This window comes from Taudactylus pleione, unplaced genomic scaffold (genome assembly GCF_031769625.1).
Source record: "Taudactylus pleione unplaced genomic scaffold, aTauple2 ptg001427l, whole genome shotgun sequence".
NCBI classification, from domain to species: Eukaryota; Metazoa; Chordata; class Amphibia; order Anura; family Myobatrachidae; genus Taudactylus; species Taudactylus pleione.
Window position 1 is genome coordinate 551,255 of NW_028285826.1, and position 19,532 is coordinate 570,786.

General features: G+C 37.4%; 1 protein-coding gene across 1 annotated transcript; it reads right to left on the bottom strand.

Moving 5' to 3' along the window:
• Window positions 1-4,624: 4,624 nt before the first annotated feature.
• On the bottom strand, window positions 4,625-5,554 carry LOC148442653 (olfactory receptor 5V1-like). The gene has a single exon (XM_088463690.1). The coding sequence runs from the start codon at window positions 5,552-5,554 to the stop codon at window positions 4,625-4,627; it is 930 nt and encodes a 309-aa protein (XP_088319816.1).
• Window positions 5,555-19,532: the final 13,978 nt, after the last annotated feature.

Below are 19,532 nucleotides of genomic sequence, written 5' to 3' on the forward strand. Positions count from 1 at the left end.
GATTGGTATGTGTCAGTGTACCTCGAGCTTGAGGGTACATTGAGGAGGGCACCCGGGTCAGTAGTGACGTATACCAGCGAGTGCCGGATTGTGGACTTGTGTGTGTATATATATATATATATATATATATATATATATACACATCAAACAGTCAAAGTGGCACTCCCAAATAAATTCTGTCCAATTCTGATGGGGTGTCAAACTTCAAGCTATGCTGCAGAAATCATTCACAGCATGCTATAATATATTGTAGGATAAAGAGAGCACTCACCAGTCTTCTTAAAAAAGTGAAAAAACTCCTTTTAATAGCTCGCATATTGTCACAAGTCCATTTGGTCGACGTTTCGGGCCTTGGCGGACCCTTTGTCAAGACACACAGACCACAAAGTTTGTCCAAAGCAGCTTTGTACAAACTTTGTGGTCTCTGTGTCTTGACAAAGGGTCCGCCGAGGTGCGAAATGTCGACCAAAATAGTTGTCTGGGGTATAAATCCACTTTGAATTTTAAGACAGTATATGCCCAGCAATTCATTAACTTCCTTAACCACTTAACTGACAAATTTATTTTCTAAAACCCGTTCAGAAATTTTCATTTTTTTAATGAGTGAAGTACTGTAAGTGAAGAACATGTATTTCAAATTATCCAAAATTATTTAATTAAAAAATGTTTTCTTTTTCAATATTTGTAAAAAAAAATATTTCTACAAGCATCAGAACATTGGATCGCCACCATTGGAACATCAGGACCATTTGACCATCGCAACTTTCCTTTTATCAGTGGCTTCAGCCATCAGGTACACTCTAGGGGGCGAGGGGGGGTTAATTTACTTTTTGTCAGCAGCTGCTAATATCTGCAGCTGCTGGGTGGGGAGTACATCTGTGCTGACAGACTAGCAGTGAACAGCAGCATGGAAGACACTGGGGGAGGGTGCAGGCAAGCAGAGGGACCAGAAGATCCCTCTGAGAGCAGCAGCTGCATGTAGATTCTCTTACTGCAGCCACCCACACTGTGTGTCTGACTGGTCACATTTTTGGTGACCAGATCAGATAACTCATAGCCTGGTGTGGTCGCAAAGGATGCGACCATGCCAGGAAGTGATTAAAAGCAGCATACAGTAAACCTCACATCTAGAAAGAGGACCACAGGAAGTAAAAAAGTTGGGGGGGAAACAAAGGCAAAAACAGATAAAAACATTGCAGTAACTTTTATCATTTTTTTCAGTCATGTTCAGTATTTTATAATATATTATTATTTATTTATAAATGCAGTCTCTGATGTTTGCATTAACAGACCAGGGATTACTGACATGCTAGATAAATAGGCTCCACCAACATGGCTACCAGTTAAGACTTTGTATCCAGTAAGTAAGTGTTGGTGACAGGAAAGAAAATGAGTTTCCAAACTTGCTCTAATGGAACATTTCATGTAGATGGAGATCTGGTGCAAAGGGACTGAGGACACATAAGGAGAAAATATAAATAAATTAATATAGTACTTACACAAAAGTAATTAAGGTGTGAAATATTATGTAACCACTCTGGGCCTTATTCAGAGTGAGACTGAAATGTATTCCCTTTCACAGTCAGTCACATCTGCTGGATTTGATCTGCGTCTCCCTACCCTAGCCTGTGACTCCCTTGCCCTGTCGTACCTGGCTAAGATGACAATATCTTGCGATTGGAGAGTATGCAAAATGTTAATAATTACAGCACACAAAATAAAATATATTGAAGTTAATGGCCAGACAGTGCACCTAACAAGTGGGTACACAAGGTGGCGCTAGTGTGGTGGGGAAAGATGGGCTCAGAAAATGATGCAAAATGGAGTAAAGAATATATCTTCCCTTATATAGAAGGTCCAAGTATTCGAGACGTTCTCTCAACATTCATATGCAAATATAAATAAATAAACATGGAGTAATATGGACAAACATAGGTGAAACCATTATTAAGCATTAAATAAAATTATTTGTGGTAAATGGGGGCATTACCCCTGCAGGTGGTATGCTTACAAAAATTAGTGTCTATCTGGGTATGTCACAAAGTTTCTTTAAATTCTCTGGAAATTTTTGCAGTAAGTGAAGATCGTTTCGGAAAAAGCTATTCCATGCAAGGAAAACACAGTGTCTGGATAGTGTATTATCTTTTTAGCAACAAAATGGATTTCAAACAAAATGGACTAATGCAAAATATAATACAAACACAAAGTACAAGGCAAGATCCTTAAGCAAGTAGCTTAGCATTGTATGGTGTGACGGTATAATTGAACAATTGGTTGAGGTGCTCCAGATCCCACAATTGTCATTTTCAGTTCCATCGATGGGTATCCGAAGATAGAGGATCAGTCAGATAAATCTTGTTTCCTCCCTATGTATGCATTTTTATCCACACATTTCCAATGCCTTCATCCTGTGAGCCTTTATTATCATTTATCCATTTTACTATTTGGGTATTTTTTTAATTGTTTAGATATTTGACTTTTATTATTTATTATCTATTTTATTTATTATCCATTTTATTTCTATCATGATACAATTGCTATGGATATTTATTTACATGTTATCTTTTTTATTTCAGTAATTTACTGTATTTATAATTTACTAATCTTTGAACCATCCTTTCCAACCACCTGGATGAGTTTGTATTTAATGGAGCCCATCCTACTTCAGGACAGTGTACAGCTCTATGCTGGAAGACATCGTATTCTGGTCAGCACAGTCAGTTCCCCTGGCTTCCGGTGGTAACCAGAAGTTGATGTGTTTCAGCGTACAGCCAGAAGTTTGGGGATTTTTGCAGTAACTTGCCAGCACCCTGGTGCCCATATCCATAGAAGTACTCACTCATGGCACATTCATAAAGACTTTAGTTTTACCTTATTTATTTATTTTTAGTCTACATTTTAATTATTGAACTTACTGCACATTACTTTTGAATGAAAACATTTTTGTATATTTTTAAGGTAAAATAATGATATTAGTAAACATATCTATGATATAGATCAGCCCCAAACAAGTATGGTTAGACCACACACGCTCCCCACAGATGCATGTCCTCTTGGTTTCAAACCCATGACCTCAGCACTGTAAGGCAGCAATGCTAACCAGTGTGTAACAATGTTACTGTACATACAGTACTTGCAAATTCCTGCTCAGTATTATTGAAAATTATTTTAGTTATATGTTGTTATATTACAATTATATTTTTACCTTGGGGGTCCATGTGTGCTGGAGTTTTAAAATTTCAAGCACTTTTACTGGAGAAAATTTTGGGGGGTTTGTACCACAAATGACCAATGATTAATGGGCTTTTTATTTTGAATGCCAGTAAGCATATGTACTTTTCTCATCAAACTTTTTGGTAAAGGTTATAATTATCAACTGGTGCTAATAGTCTTATATCTTCTTTATTCATCTGAAAAAAAATACTTTACACGCTTTAAAAACATTACAACTTAAAAATATATTTTTTTTAAATGATAGACCACTATTTTGCATCAGTTGAGATAAATTGAGAGAGAGAGAGAGAGAGAGAGAGAGAGAGAGAGAGAGAATTGAAATACAACTGATATGCATTATTGCATCAGTTGAGATAAATTGAGAGAGAGAGAATTTGAAATACAACTAATATGCAATATGACCAAAATTTATGTTTAAGGCTTTAATACTTTGGGGAGATACAATTAGCTGCGATAAGCCGCTTTTTCATAAAAAAAGGGCTTTTTGTGCAATTTATACTTATCGCTCAATCCTATTAGCTGCGGCTTTCGCGGGTGTGAATCTTGACATGCAGGTTTCACAAAAACGTTTTCACCACCTCCTGAGCAGGGGAAAAGTTGGGGAAAATCCCTATTTAAAAATGTCGGGATTTAATTCAGAACCACTAGGACACCCTCCTTTATGACCAATTAGGCAAAATTAATTTTTAATTATCTTAATTTGGCTAATAACAACGTCATTTTTGTGGTGAAAATGTGCAAAGCGCAGGAAAAACGGTTAATTCATATGGGACATGTATTAGGGCGGTGCTATTTAAATGGGACAGGTGTTTTTACAATTGCAGGATGGTGCTGGAGATGTATTTTGAAGGTTTTTAAAAAGTGTCTTTAAATGACACAAATATATAGTTATAGGTATTTTTTTGCACCTCAATTTAAAGAACATTAATTTTGCAAAAAAAACACGTTTTCTATCATTATTTGAGTGTTTTAGAAATATGCATAAAACAGCCATTTGACACAATTTAAGAACCCCAAATACTTTTATTAGAGCCACCAATACACTTCTATATTGTTATCCTATATCACTTTGCCTTTTTTGATGGTACAGGTAGATTTCTCCATATTCACCTATACCTATCGCGGGTAAAACCAGGAAGAAATTTTACATAAATGCTGCATTGTGACTTTTGGAATTAGATTGCACGAAAAATGGGAGCACTCATAGATGCGATAAGCAAAATACATACATGAACAGTACGAAAACTCTTTTTGCCTTTTCATGGCTAATTGAATGCCCCCCTTTTTGTTGATTTCTAATAAAACAAACATTAAATATGCATTTTGCAATATTGAGTGGTAAGTTGCTGAGCATTCCTTCCTCCACTATTTGCCCTGTTTTTCTCTATATTTATAATTTGCTCCTAAAACATTTTATAAAAGCATTCTTGACCTCCTTGTTCCTCATGCTGTATATCATGGGGTTTAACATTGGGGTTATTATATTATAAAACACAGCGAGCATTTTATCATGCTCCATTGAGTAGCTTGACTGAGGCCTTAGATACATGATGAGAATAGTACCATAGAATATTAATACAACCATGAGATGAGATGTACATGTAGAAAATGCAGTATGTCTTCCCTCTGTAGAGCACATCTGAAGAATGGCAGAAATTATATAAATATATGATATTATAGTCAATAAAAATGATGCGCCAGCTGCAAGACCTCCCAATCCCAAAATGACAATAACATTATTTGTTGTGTCTGTGCAGGACAATTTCAATAATGGTGGCATGTCACAGAAAAAATGGTTAACTTCTCTGGAGCCACAAAATGATAATATTGACGTAAATATTGTATGAACCATTGAGTAGAAGAATCCAGTTATCCAGCAGCTAGATGCCAGGTGGATGCAGGTTCTTCGACTCATAATCTGAGAGTAACGTAGTGGATGACAAATGGCGACATACCGGTCATAACCCATAATGCTTAAAAGGAAACATTCTGAACTGCCCAAGAAGTGAAAGAAATAGAGTTGAGTGAAACACCCAATGAAGGATATGTAATTATGATCCACAAGAAGTCCAAACAACATTTTTGGAACAGTAACAGATGTAAAAGTAATATCCAAGATTGATAGATTGCATATAAACATGTACATTGGTGTCTGTAGCTTACTAGTAAATTGTGTAAGCATAATCAGTACTGTATTTTCTGTTAAAGATGTTATGTATATAAAAGTAAATATCACAAAAAGGGCAATCTTTGTTTTGGGAACATTAGATAGCCCAAGTAAAATAAAGTATTCTTGCATAGTTTGGTTATATGAATTCATAATGAAGGTACCTAGAAAATAATGAGCTCATCAGCATGTAAAAAAAAATATTAATATATTTTCTAAGCTTTTCCAGTGTCATTATAAAATCTGCAATTTTATCTTAGAAATGATTTCAATCTTGAAGAAGTCCTGCACCTCAAATTATTATCTTACCCATTTATGACCATATTTTTTATGTATATATTTTTTACATTTTTACTTATTTTTGTCCCTGCTCCCATTCATCTTGGAAGCAACCTGCATTTCCATGCAGCTCTCTTGAACATACCGTTATACTTTATTTTAAATTTCCTATTCAGGGTTGTGTAAGTAGATTTACATGAAAATGCTGGTCTGCAAATCTATAAAATATTTTAGCTAAGTGGTGTTGTTTGAAGAAAAAAGGGCAAATGTGGAACATGAATAAAATAAGTACAAATTAATAATTTGGTTTCTATAAATAAGTGCTGTTAGTCAGTTCTGTTAGTGTATTTATACTTGTATAATTCTAACATTGTACAATTGTATTTGTTAAAAAAAAATTGAGGCTCAATGTAATCATAAAAATATCTTCAAATACACTTAAAATAAATACAAAAAAATACTTAATTTGTTAGGTATTGTAACATCAAACATTAAAAAAGGGCTATTGCTAATATTTTGCTCCTCACATTTTGTAGTTAGACAGTATTATATACAGTAGTATGTTGGACAATATATACAGTACTACGTTGGTATAAGAAACTATTCCATAAAACTTGATTGTTGTTATACCCCCAACCAAACCACAGCTCTACTATACTATCTCAGCTTTATTGACAAGAAATTCTGTGAAATGTGAAGATTACAAATAGAGTTTTTTTTTCATTGTACAGTACCTTTACATGGACTGGTTAATTAAGAGCTAATTTCAGATTTTTTTGAGGGAACATTACTCCTCTGCAAAATGGGCTGATTTCATATTAAAATTCATGTTGCACAAAATTTTGCAAAAAATTCACGTGTGTGAACATATACAAATATGTTGTAGCTAATCAATAATTATATTTTACCCACTTAAAACAATTTAGAAAATTAAATCAAGTGTAGAGTTTACTAATCAATGTACAAAGCTTACCTAGCAAAGCAGCAACAATAGTTATACCTGCATGTTATAGAAAGACAAACCAAAACACCAAAGAAGAAAACCTTTACACCCATAAATATAACATTATATATTTAAACTTAGTACAATATTTTTACCCAGTATTATAAATGTATAATAACCTATAAAAAGAACTTGCCAAAAATAGTCAAATAATATTTTTTTTTCAAGTTGTAATAGTAAAATGACAAAAGGAATATGTACTGTGTATTTTAATTAATAATTAAATATAATTTTAGTAAATCATAATGCAAGTCTGATTTCAAAGTTCAAAATAATAATTTAGAAAACAGATTATTTATATACAGTATATATTGTATCCATTTGATTCATTATTAGTATACATCATTCTAATGTGTGGTTAATTGGACTCTTGAGGTTTAAAAAAATAATAATTTTGCTTAAATCCCCACTGGTTGCACACAACAACTAAATGGTAAAATCAAGATGTATTTGAAGCTGCTTATTATGTTTTGGAAAATAGCATTTTGGATTTATCACAATATAATTTACATGAGTAACTACAACACAGAAATACAAACTATGTTGCAACATTCTGTAACTAAAAAATAGGAAGAATTTAAGTGAGGTTGAAAAAAATGGCCGATACAACAGTAACCATTTTACATGTCATATTTCTAGCCATTTTCTTACCACTTTAGTGAAGAGCCACCTCATGCCCTTTTATATGCAAACAGATGCTCATGCCCATTATATGGCAGTCTAAAGCCTCCTCATAGATAGATTTCTTTCAAGGTTCATGCCATTGAGTTTTAGTACCTCTAGCTGCTGTACATCGGGAAGGTATCCCACCCTTCCTAAGTAATTTGAAAATTTTTATATGGTGTCCATGCTCTAAGGTCCGATTCTAACATTGCAAGGTTTTAATATATGGGCTATGTTATAGATATGCTTGGTATGGTATGTGTGCTTTGTATTGAAATATTGTCAAAATCTATTAGCAAAGTCCTGGTGTAAACCACCTGAAACCAACTGTAGGGTGGATGTTCTTATATCATCAGTCCTGGTAAAGGTCACTGGTTTGCAAAAACTCTAGGCAGTTATGTTCATCTGTATCATGTGAGGGTTGTAATAGGTGATAGTCAATTGAGTCCTTGGTGGGCAATGTCGTAGTAGAGATGTGTCTTCCCCTCTCCAACTGGTGTCTGCATCAGAAAACTGCCACTCCACCTCAAAGATTCACATAAACAAATCCCAGTATCAGGTGCTGATGGACACTATTGTACAGAAGGTGGGTAAACAGTTGCAACTTACCCAGATTCCGACGCCATCCTGCTGGTTCACCAGATGCACTCTCTCTGCATGGTTACTGTGTGTGGGTATGGAGGGCAGGGGACACAAGGTCCAATGATAACCTTTGCAGAAATACAACTATAAATCATGCAGACATCTTTTTCTGAAGGTAATGGTTAAAAGGTCAAAATCAATATACAAAGTGGTGTTGCTAGTTCTCCCAATGCGTTTCATCCCATGTGGGGACTTTTTCAAGGGTACGTCGCGACTGTTTACCCGCCTTCTGCACAATAGTGTCCATCAGCACCTGATACTGTGGTTTGTTTATGTGAATCTTTGAGGTGGAGTGGCAGTTTTCCGAGCAGACACCAGTTGGAGAGGGAAAGACACATCTCTACTACGACATTGCCCACCAGGGACTCAATTGAGTATCACCTATTACAACCCTCACATAAGATACAGAAGAACATAACTGCCTAGAGTTTTTGTAAACCAGCGACCTTTACCAGGACTGATGTTATAAGAACACCCACCCTAAAGTTGGTTTCAGGTGGTTTACACCAGGACTTTGCTAATAGATTTTGACAATATTTCAATACAAAGCACACATACCATACCAAGCATATCTATAACATAGCCCATAGATTAAAACCTTGCAATGTTAGAATAGGACCTTAAAGCACGGACACCATATTACAATTCTCAGAAAGCATCCTCATGCCTCTTTATATTCCTCAGAGCCCCCTCATGCCTCTTTATATTCCTCAGAGCCCCCTCATGCCACGTTATATGTCTCCATTCCACTTTATGTTCCTTTATAAGCATCAGAGCTCCCTTATGCCTATTATATGGAAGCCCAGAGTCCACACATGTCCCTTTATATGCCCCAGAGCCCCCTCATGACCATTATATGGCAGCCCAGAGCCTCCTTATGCCCCTTTACATGCCTCAGAGCCCCCTAATTCCCCTTTTATATTTAGGGAAATACAGGATAGCTTATATCTGTGGCTTTTGTTCAAAATATAAATAAACTAGCAATAAAAATCTGAATTTATAAATGGTAAGGTATAGTATTCATGTATTAGGAATAAATGATGCTGAGTCACACACATTACTGATGTTCATGGAGTTGCGAGTGTGCAAAAATCCATAAAACCTTGTACAGCACATGTGTAACACTGGGTGTATGCACAGCCGCTGTTGTGTTTGAGACACATGGCATCAGAAATGTAGTGGAAATGTGCTGGGTGTTCCTGGGCAGTGACTGGGAGGTGGCTGTTCAGATGTATGGTCCATCTTGAGGGTGTGTTATGGAAGTGTTTGCACACAAATGCTGAAATGCTTACATTGGAGGCCATACTCATATGGAAAATCTGCACCTACCATAGGGCTGGTGCAATTTTTATGGTGCTACCGATGGTTGCATCTAAAGATACACCAAGAGGTATTACAGCATCTGAAGATACTCAAAGTGAGTTTCTCAGTCAATTGCACATTCAGACAAATGGATGTGCATCAGGAAAGAACATGTAGTGGTATTTGCATATAGTCGCAGAATCAATACTGGCTAAAGACACACACAAGGATGCTGGCTGCAGCATCTTGTAGGGATGTACAGATGGTTTTATTTTCCATTGATCATTCCAGTGATCATATTTTCCTTTGTTCATCCCAGAGAATGACAAGCACTATGGTTTATATAATGTGAACTGTAGCATAAAATTGTGTTTAACGTGTGGTGTAACAATAAAAACCATACAAACCTGTAAAAGTAAAAAGTTACACTTGACTGCAACAATTGAAAAAATGTTTAAGCCAGTGGTTCCCAAACTGAGTGCTTTGAGGCACTTGCAGGTTTGCTATAGGTTGATGATCCAGGACCAAATCAAATTATTTATGGTCAATGTGATAGGCAAAACCAGTGCTGGTGGCTGGCAATCATAATATATGTGGACAAACAGAAGCACAACCCTGTGCACCACCACATAACTGACCCTAAGGATGACAGATTAGCATAAATTACTTAGTTTAATAATTTTTCATACATTTCTCAATAAGAATATTTGCCCTTGGGGTGCCATGAAAGAAATGCTGATACTCTAGTGCGCTATGATTCATAAAAGTTTGAGAACCACTGGTTTAATTTCTGTTTACAAATAGTGAATATAGTTGAGCTAGGACTGCGGCAACTGGATATATACAGGAAGAAGTATTACAGGTCCTGTTCTTACTCTAATCTTTCTGTCTGGTCCTCCATGGCTTCTACTTGTGTTGGTGGGTCATTTTGCCTGCTGTCCACTCCAGCCACTAAGTTCCATGGCTAACTGGGAACTGGATGTGGTCGGTTGATGTCAAATCGAATTCGTAGCTCTGACAGCTTCCAACTCATTTCGTACTATTTTGTCAAGGATGCTGCTATAGGTAATGGGTGGTCCATTTATTGTGAGACTCCATTTATTTTAAAAAATAATAAGATTTTATTGTTTTATATAAAACTGCATATATACTGCATAATAGACACCTTCTTGCTGCATTTATAAGCACCATCACAAGCACCGCATCCGATGGTCACCATGATTCAACCTTTTATTCAGGCTGTGGGAACTGAAGCTTCCCACAGCCTGACCAGGTGCTGGTAACTTCAGAGAGCAGGAATCTGCTTCCGCAGAAGCAGACTTTGGCCTCGTCCCTCTTTGAAAACAAGGGTAACACCCCCCTATTTCTAGTAACATTGACCAGCCAAGCCCCTGCTCCACCCACCAAACCATGCTGCGGTTTAGGAGGGTCTGTGAGCATAATCGCAGGACCCGTTCTGCAAATGCGCAGAACGGATCCTGCACTGGAACAGAACCCTAACCATTGGAGATGTATGTTCATCATCGGATTAACTTACATGTCTGAATCTGGCCCATAAGTCCAAGCTCCTACACCATTAGTAGTGACCCTTTCATTTAAATAAACCTTTCACGTTGTCTCCTAAATACTGCTTGGTTTAGCTTCTTGAAAATGGGAACACAGAAAATTTAATATTATTGGTGTTAATTTCACTTGTGCAAAGTGTTTTACTATACCCCTTGGAGTCACATTCAAAGTAACAAGTACAACACGAGACATAAAACAGCTGCAATTAAAAGTATGGGCCAAGAATTTATATCTGCTAGCTCTAAAAGGGCCTATACATTACATGACTTTTTGCATGATCTGACCAAAACCAGGAGGTTTTGGTTGCATCGCTCACAAACTCATGTGATGGATAGCCGGCAAGGACCAGCGACGCGCATGCATGCTGGGTCCTTGCCGACCCTGACTATCTATTGAACATGCTCGTCAACCTGACGATAATCATCAGGTTCGGCATGTTCAGAGATAGGAGGTCGGTCTCCTGCACTGAATGACGTTCAGTGAACGCCGTTCAGTGTGGACACGGCACCTCGGTGACCTGAGGGTCTGAACGCTAGTCGTTCTGTCTTTCAGGTCGCCTAGTGGATAGGCCCCTTAAGCTGCAACATTCAATACCTTTTGTTGAGTTTAAATCACCCTGTACACCTCTATACAGCAAGGAAAACCTCAGAAAATGCAGCCACATTGCCAGTGCTGCCAATCATTTGGCAGTCCCTATTGCTATAGATGGGGCATGCCGTAAAAAGAAAAGTTTTATCCGGCACTGAAAATAACACTTATAAAATGTATTTAAAAATTCACTAGAGATAGTGCCTATGACACTGTAATTCTGTTTAAGAAAATAAAATCCATTTTAGATATTGTCTATGACACTGTATTTCTATTTTGGGTAATACCACTCATCCCTATGAATGTGGTTCATTCATAAGAGTTGTGTCTGTGACAACATGATACTTAAATGGACAAATTTCTTACACACAAAAAGTGAGCTACAGATGAATCCTCTTGCATATTTACCTATCACACTACAAATGTGCACACGCATCACACCATGTGATTAGCCACTGCTGCGTGTGCCTCGCCATGTCATGCTCAGCATTCACACCATGCAATCCTATGGAGTTGGGGGTGCAAACGCAGCACGCATACCCACTTGTGGGTACGTAACTTGGGCTATGCGTGGCTGCCACCACAACAAACTAGAGTACAAAAAAGAAACCAAATCCCTAATGAAAATCTCCAACCCCTCACCTTGCAGGTGGACTCCATCTGGCCTGTAAAACTATAGTATGCTGGTTATGGTATCTCCTCATACCATAACCAGCACACCCACCTAAACTAACCACAAAATGGGCCACAGCGGCATTAACCTTCTTACAGACCCTATCCAAAGCAGAGCAGAACCACATCAGACTAAACCAATTTAACTCCTTGCCACTCAGTCACCAGAGACTGCAGGTCTTGATGGTGTTAATGCACATGCACCAAGGTCCTTACCCCCAAGTGAATAACAATCCAATCGGGTAACCCCCACTTAGCCTTGTAAGAACACCGAGAATTACTCTTCCACCACATATCTCTGACACCTAACCAGCTGACCTCTTCTATACCTAGACTGGACTCGGCCTCAGCTTCTAAAAGGTGAACACTAGCTCAATAAATGTAAGAATGGCCTACAAACCACAGCCGATTGGTCTGCAAGAGATGTGTGAAAGTCAGCAAAATATATAAACACAACAGAAACCTAACCCAGAACAACTAGCAAGGGAAAGATGGGAACAAGGGTTGGGTGACCCAGCATGAAGGTGAAAACCACAAAAACCTCTATGAGGGCAAAAAATTTGGAAAGAACTTAATTCACCTAAAGTGGCGGGATTCTTAAGGCCTCTGGGTTTCCCAACCAACTTGTGGGAAGCACAACTAACTAGACAGCTTATTGCCCCACAAAATAGGCTGACGACTTCCATCGATCCAGCTGTTTAATCACATCAATGGGCGAACCCCGAGCTGCAGCGCAAGTAGCCATGCCTATTCTAAAAGAGTGCGTGCTGTAAAGATCTAAATGCAAACCAAGAGCCACTAAACATTTATTCAACATACTAGTAAATTGAAATTTAACAGAAGGATCAAAGGGATAAGTGCATGTGCACATATCATATGGAATAGAGAAACCCCATAATCATTGTTACAAAATTTAATTAAGCTTGAGGGTGCTGCCAATTGACAATAATAACAATTTATACAAGAAAGAAAGAAATTTTGTCTTTTTGGTGATGCACTACACTATCATATGTTTTTATATAAAAATTAGTAGATCTTTATTAGGTATACATTAAAAAATGTTCCTGTAGAACAATAATCAGCGAAATATGGTTTAAAAGAGTAAAGGGTGATTGTGTATCAAATTACTATGAAAAAGTTAGAGATGTGCTGGTTCGGTTTTACTTGGATCTCAAAAACTGCATTTTATTGGCTATCGGCTATCATGTGTTTTGGATAGCCAATAAAATAAATCCGAACTAATCTGAACTTGTGCTAATTTTGGCGTAAAGAACTGAGTAACACTGAACCCGCATATCTCTAGAAAAAGTGTAATAAAAACAAACTGAACCTCGCCATGTGTCTTCTTTGTTTTATTATTATTATTATTATTATTATTATTATTATTATTATTATTATTATTATCCTTTATTTATATGGCACCACAAGGGTTCCACAGTACCTTACAAAGTACATAAACAAATGAGTACACAAGAAATAGTTAATAACAGTACAACATTGTGGGACAAATACATGATTTATAAATATTGCTGCATAACACTTAAATAAGCAGCATGGTGTAAGCAACCAAGTGTTAGGTGCTGTTGTAAATTAAAGTATAAGTAAGGAAAAGAAGCACGTGAGGGAAGAGGGCCCTGCTCATGAAAGATTACTTTCTAAAGGGGAGGGGGCAGACAAACAGGGTTGACACAGATGGGCTGGATTGTGAGGAAGGAACAGTAGTTTAGGATGAGCGCTGGAAAGCTTTGAGGAAGAAAGGGGTCTTGAGAGACCATTTGAAGATTAGGAGTCAGGAAGCAAAGTTATCAGGGAATTTTGAGCTAAGTCCAGGGGGGCAAACATAGGCAGCTACTTGAGGAAGTTGGAAGAGGCAAATATCATGAGCATTGAATGGAAAGAATAAAATGGAGAGTTTAGTATGTAAGAGTTGGTGGAAATGATCAGACGATAGAAGTACCCCAACACTGTGGCAGCCTCAAGGCCAGGGAGTGTGAAAGAATGTGAGGCCCCCAAAGGAGATAGTTGCAGGAGAAGTGGTGTCAGATGGGTGAATCCATGAATTGGTGAAGGCTGGGAGATTCAAGGAGTTGGAGATGAAGCTGTCCTGGATGGGGACCAATTGATTATAGACAGAACTGGCTTTCCAGAGGAGACAGGAGAGAGGGACAGAGTTGGGAGGAGGGAGAAGGAGGTTGATAGGATTGCTATAGTGTGGGGTTGAGATTGATTTAGTGCAGGGGGATAAGGAGAGTGTGGTTATATGGTGGGCTTCGGAATGAAAAAGGGTGACAGCAGGAGGTGGGCAAGGTAGAGTTTTAGTGTGGTGTGGGTTGAGATGAAGAGGTGTTACTAGGGGAAAAGGGAGGGAGCAGTGCTTAGGAGTTATGGGAGATGCAGTGGAGAGTACTAGATGGGATGAAGAGGGACAGAGGAGAGGAAGGAGAAAGAGGAGACTGTGGAGGGAGGAAAGAGATGCGAACTGGTGGTAGAGGAAATAATTATGTAGCTTCTGAGTGATGGGGGGAGCAGAAGAAGAGAGAGACATAGTGTAAATGAGGGAATTGGGAGAGAAACAGCAGTAGTAGTGATGAGAGTGAGATATAGGAACAGTACAGTAAAGATGTCAATAAAATCAGATAAAAGGAAGAAGAGTAAAGATGTAAAGGCTCAACTACAATAGTATATAATAAACAAAATGAGTTCGGAGCTGTTAAAGTTGCAGGACTTTAGATTACGGAAAAAGTATTCATAGAGATGTACAGGTGTTAAACAATGATAGATACTACAGTGGTATTGACATAAATTGACAGTGGTACAGGAATTATATAAACAGTGTAAAGTAAAAAAACATACATTTAAAAATGAAAATGCAGCAAACTAAGTGGTATTTGCTTGCAATGCTGAAGCAGGATCTTGGCAAAAGGTGTGCCCAGGTTATATTGAGAGCTTGTGGCTGAGTTGCAGGGTATCCAGAAGCTCAGAAGATCCTTTTCAATTGTTTCCAAGTTGTAAATAGTTCTTATTAAATGTTTTCCACCTGTGTTCCTCCTGTTTAACTCCTGTCTAACTCTTTAAATTCTGCTGTGTATATAATGCCACTTTGAAAGAAAAACTTATGCAACCTTATAACAGGCTCGCAGCCTGTAACCTACTGAGTATATAGGGAATCATACATGTGTAGTCACTGATTGCACCCCTCCTCCCAATAACCTCACCCACACCAGATGCAGATCATAAAATTCTAATACAAACAAACAGACCCCAAAAAAGCATCCTATGTATCTAGGAGTTAATATATAGCCAGACCTTATGTCACTCTGGTTTTTGCAGATAATAATTAATGACAATATACCTATAAGATCAGTATATTCAAATAGCACTGCTATTTCTATATCAGATGACTGGTCCCAATATATTACCTATAAGATCAGTATATTCAAACAGCAAAGGTACTGTATTTATAAATCAGATAACTGGTGCCAATTTATTACCTGCAAGGTAATATATTTTATCTTATATTATACAAAAAGATTTTAGTCACATAATGTTAGGACCACTGTATTATTTTTCAGAGTTCTAGATTTCATGACTTGAAACAAAATTGTGAAGGGGAGAAAAAGGGAGGTTATTTGAAGGATTAATTTGCCTCCTGTTCACGGATATCATTTGTTATCAACAAAATGGTAATATTTTGAAGTTCACCCAGATGAAGGGGGCACCCTCCTATCTAATAGCATCACATATGTACCTGCTATTACTATTCTCTATTTATTCTCATAGGTTATAGAGAAAATATCTTATGTGATATGCGGTCCTAATTAACCCTTTAGAGTTTTTAAAGTACTTTTACATCCATAGTTAATCCAACAAATCTTATTCATCACCATTCAGTTAGTACATAGTCATCTATTATACTAAAAGTTGGTTATATATGCCTATTGAGTGTCTTTTTAAAAAATATTTTATCACATTTATAGATTACTCTTTGCCTAGATTGATAGTATATATTTATAGGTTAATAGTGTACACCTATAAATGATCTATGACATGGTTCATCAGTAAGGGTATCGGTTGTGTATCATGCCCATTACTGGTTTTTGAATATATGCAATAACATATCTTGTTCATTGTTTAATGTTGGAGATTAAAGCCAATAGATTATATTGTTAAGGAATTATCAAGGAGACTACACATGAACAAGTTATGTTAATTCAATGTGTAACACTGAATATTGATTCCTAAATGAAGCAGAATATAAAATCCATATATTTCTCCTAAATACATTTAATAATTGTGATACCCCAGTTGGAAAATTGTATAACAGATTCACCTTAACTGCACAATATTCATTCAGAGCATCTATTCTAAACCAGTAATGGGAATGATACACAACCGATGCCCTTACTGATGAACCATGTCATAGATCATTTATAGGTGTACGCTATTAACCTATAAATATATACTATCAATCTAGGCAAAGAGTAATCTATAAATGTGATAAAATATATGGGATATATGCCGTAATAACCAATAAGAAATAAAAAAATAAGATATATTAACATCTAATAATATTTTTTTTAATAAGACACTCAATAAGCATATATACCCCATTTAGTATAATAGATGAGTATGTACTAACTGAATGGTGATGAATAAGATTTTGTTTGGATTAACTCTGAATGTAAAAGTACTTAAATAAACTAAACAAAAGGGTGAATTAGGGCCGCATATTGCATAAGATATTTTCTCACAAACCTATGAGAATAACTACAGAATAGTAATAGCAGGTACATATTAGAGATGTGCGGTTCGGTTCTCCAGAAGTCTGAATCCATCCGAATTTCGTGAATCCGAGTCACAGTTTTAATCTCCTGAGGAGATCCGGGTAAATCCTGGTCGTGGTTCTGATCTTTTCGCAGTTCTGAATTTGGATTTTAAATCCAAATTTCGGGTTTTGAATTGCATAAATTACATGATTTTAGCTATTTTTTAATCTTTTTATCTATTTTTTATTTAAAAAATCCAGATCCAAAACCAAAACACTTGAAAAATGCAGATCCAAAACCTTGAAGGAGATACAGATCCAAAACCAAAACACGGCGGTCGGCTCACATCCCTAGTATATATCTGACGCTATTAGATAGGAGGGTGCCCCCTTCATCTGGGTGAACTTTACAATAGTACCATTGTGATAATAACAAATGACATAAGTGAACCGGAGGTGAATTAATCATCCAAATAACCTCCCTTTTTCTCCCCTTCACAATTTTGTTTCAAGTCATCAAATCTAGAACTCTGAAAAAGAATAAAGTGGCCCTAACATTATGTGACTAAAATCTTTTCATATAGTATAAGATAAAACAAACAAAGAAGACACACTGCGAGGTTCAATCTGTTTTATTACACTTTTTCATAGTAATTTGATACACAATCACTCTTTACTCTATTTTTTGTCCTACAGGAACATTTTTTAATGTATACCTAATAAAGATCTAGTAATTTTTATATAAAAATATTTTATAGTGTAGTGCACCATCAAAGAGACAAACTTTCTTTCTTTCCTCTTGTATAAATTGAAATTTAGAAAGTGCAGATAATTTGGCATGCGCTAGCCATTTATACCCCCCAACTGGGCACAACGAGTTAAACCAGCCCCATAATGCCAATGGGCAAATGGTCGGATCAGTGTGTTTAGAAATCAAACCCAGTTACCTCTTGCTAACTGATCCATCTATGATTTTACAGAAAACAAAATCCTCCTTAACCATAACATTCCAAAATAACAAACAAACCGGAGGTGGTTGGCTTTTTATTTGACACAACTAACTCCCCTACCCGAAAAAAACCCAAAAATACGAGGGAAAAAAGCAAACTAAAAAGAAATGCCTCATACTCATCTAAAGCTATTCCGGAGACTGCAACAATCAGATTCTTTGAAAGATCCAGATCAATAGGTCTGCAGGAATCACATGAACCTGTCTATTCCCTAGCCCAACCCTTCTTAGCCTTAGATAACAGAGAGGATTTGGTTGGGTTGACCAAACTATAAAGATGTGAAAAGAAGGAAGTGCCAGACAAAGTGATTGCCCTAACTCTTGCCTACCCCACATGAATTCTAACATGTGATCATGCACTCTCTTACCTCCCTGACATTGAGATGTGAGGATACCCTGCCAATCGGACCAAGCTGTCGAATATGTCCTCAGCATATGTGGAGCAAAAGCATTCATAGCAAGCCCTTCTATACCAACCTAATGACTTGCCACACATGAATAGGAAAAGGTAAACAAACCCGGCAAGCAAATGGCATGAGATCCCTAAACCTATCCCAATGAAAACAATGTAGAGCATCAGCTATCCCATTCTCAACACCCAGAATGTGCTGCACCTTAAAGTCAATATTATGCTGCAAACAAAGCACAGTTAAATGCCTCTATAAACACAAAGCTGGGATGGACTCAGCCCTCTGCTTATTGATAGCATGGATGACCCCCAAGTAATTGCACCAAAAACAATCTGCAGGTTACTAAGGTCATGTGCCCAAAGTTCCAATGCAACTACTTTCGGTAAAAGCTCTAAGAGCAGCATTTTCATGGTCAAAACTTGTACACATCACTCATTTGGCCAAGATTCCGCTCACCACTTCCCTTAAAAAATGCACTGAAACCCAAAGACTCAGAGGCGTCAGTAAGCAACTGGAGTTCAGAGTTGCCTACCAGTGGCAGCAGCCATATTGGACCCCATTAAAATCCTTCAAAAACTCTAACATGCACATACTTCTTCAAGTGTATGAAGAGTTGAATCAAATGATGCAGTTTTTTTAAACCAGTGGTGGCCCTCTCTAAATGCTTCTAGAAAACACTACCCATAGGAATGACCAGACACAAAAAATTAAGTAGGTCCAACAGCACCACATCTGCATAAGACTAAACTTCTTGACTGCTAGAAAGCTCTCCAGCAACTCCCTCAACCTACGCACTTTGTCAGAAGGCAAGCGGCAAAGACCCAGAAAGGTATCGATATCAATACCCAAATAAGCCAGCTGCATCATGGGCCCATTTAGTCTTAACTTTGGCAACTGGTACTCCCATAACTGAAAAAAAGGGATTGAACTGAAAATAATTCCTTACATACATTGGTGTCGGCTGGACCCACCAGCAAGAAATCATCCAGTTTGTGGGCAATACCGTACTGACTCATTGTAGCCAAAACACACCAATGCAGAAAGGACCTGAAACACTAGTACCACCCCTAAAGGAGAGGGGCACAAACCCAGAAGCAGAGGGGATGGAAAAGGGATGCACATGCATCCTAGCCTGACATCTGCCACCTTACACCAGTGGTCTCCAACCTGTAGCTCGCGGACTTAATTTTGGTAGCTCACCTAGCTGCAGTACTACCGAGTCAACTAGGAGG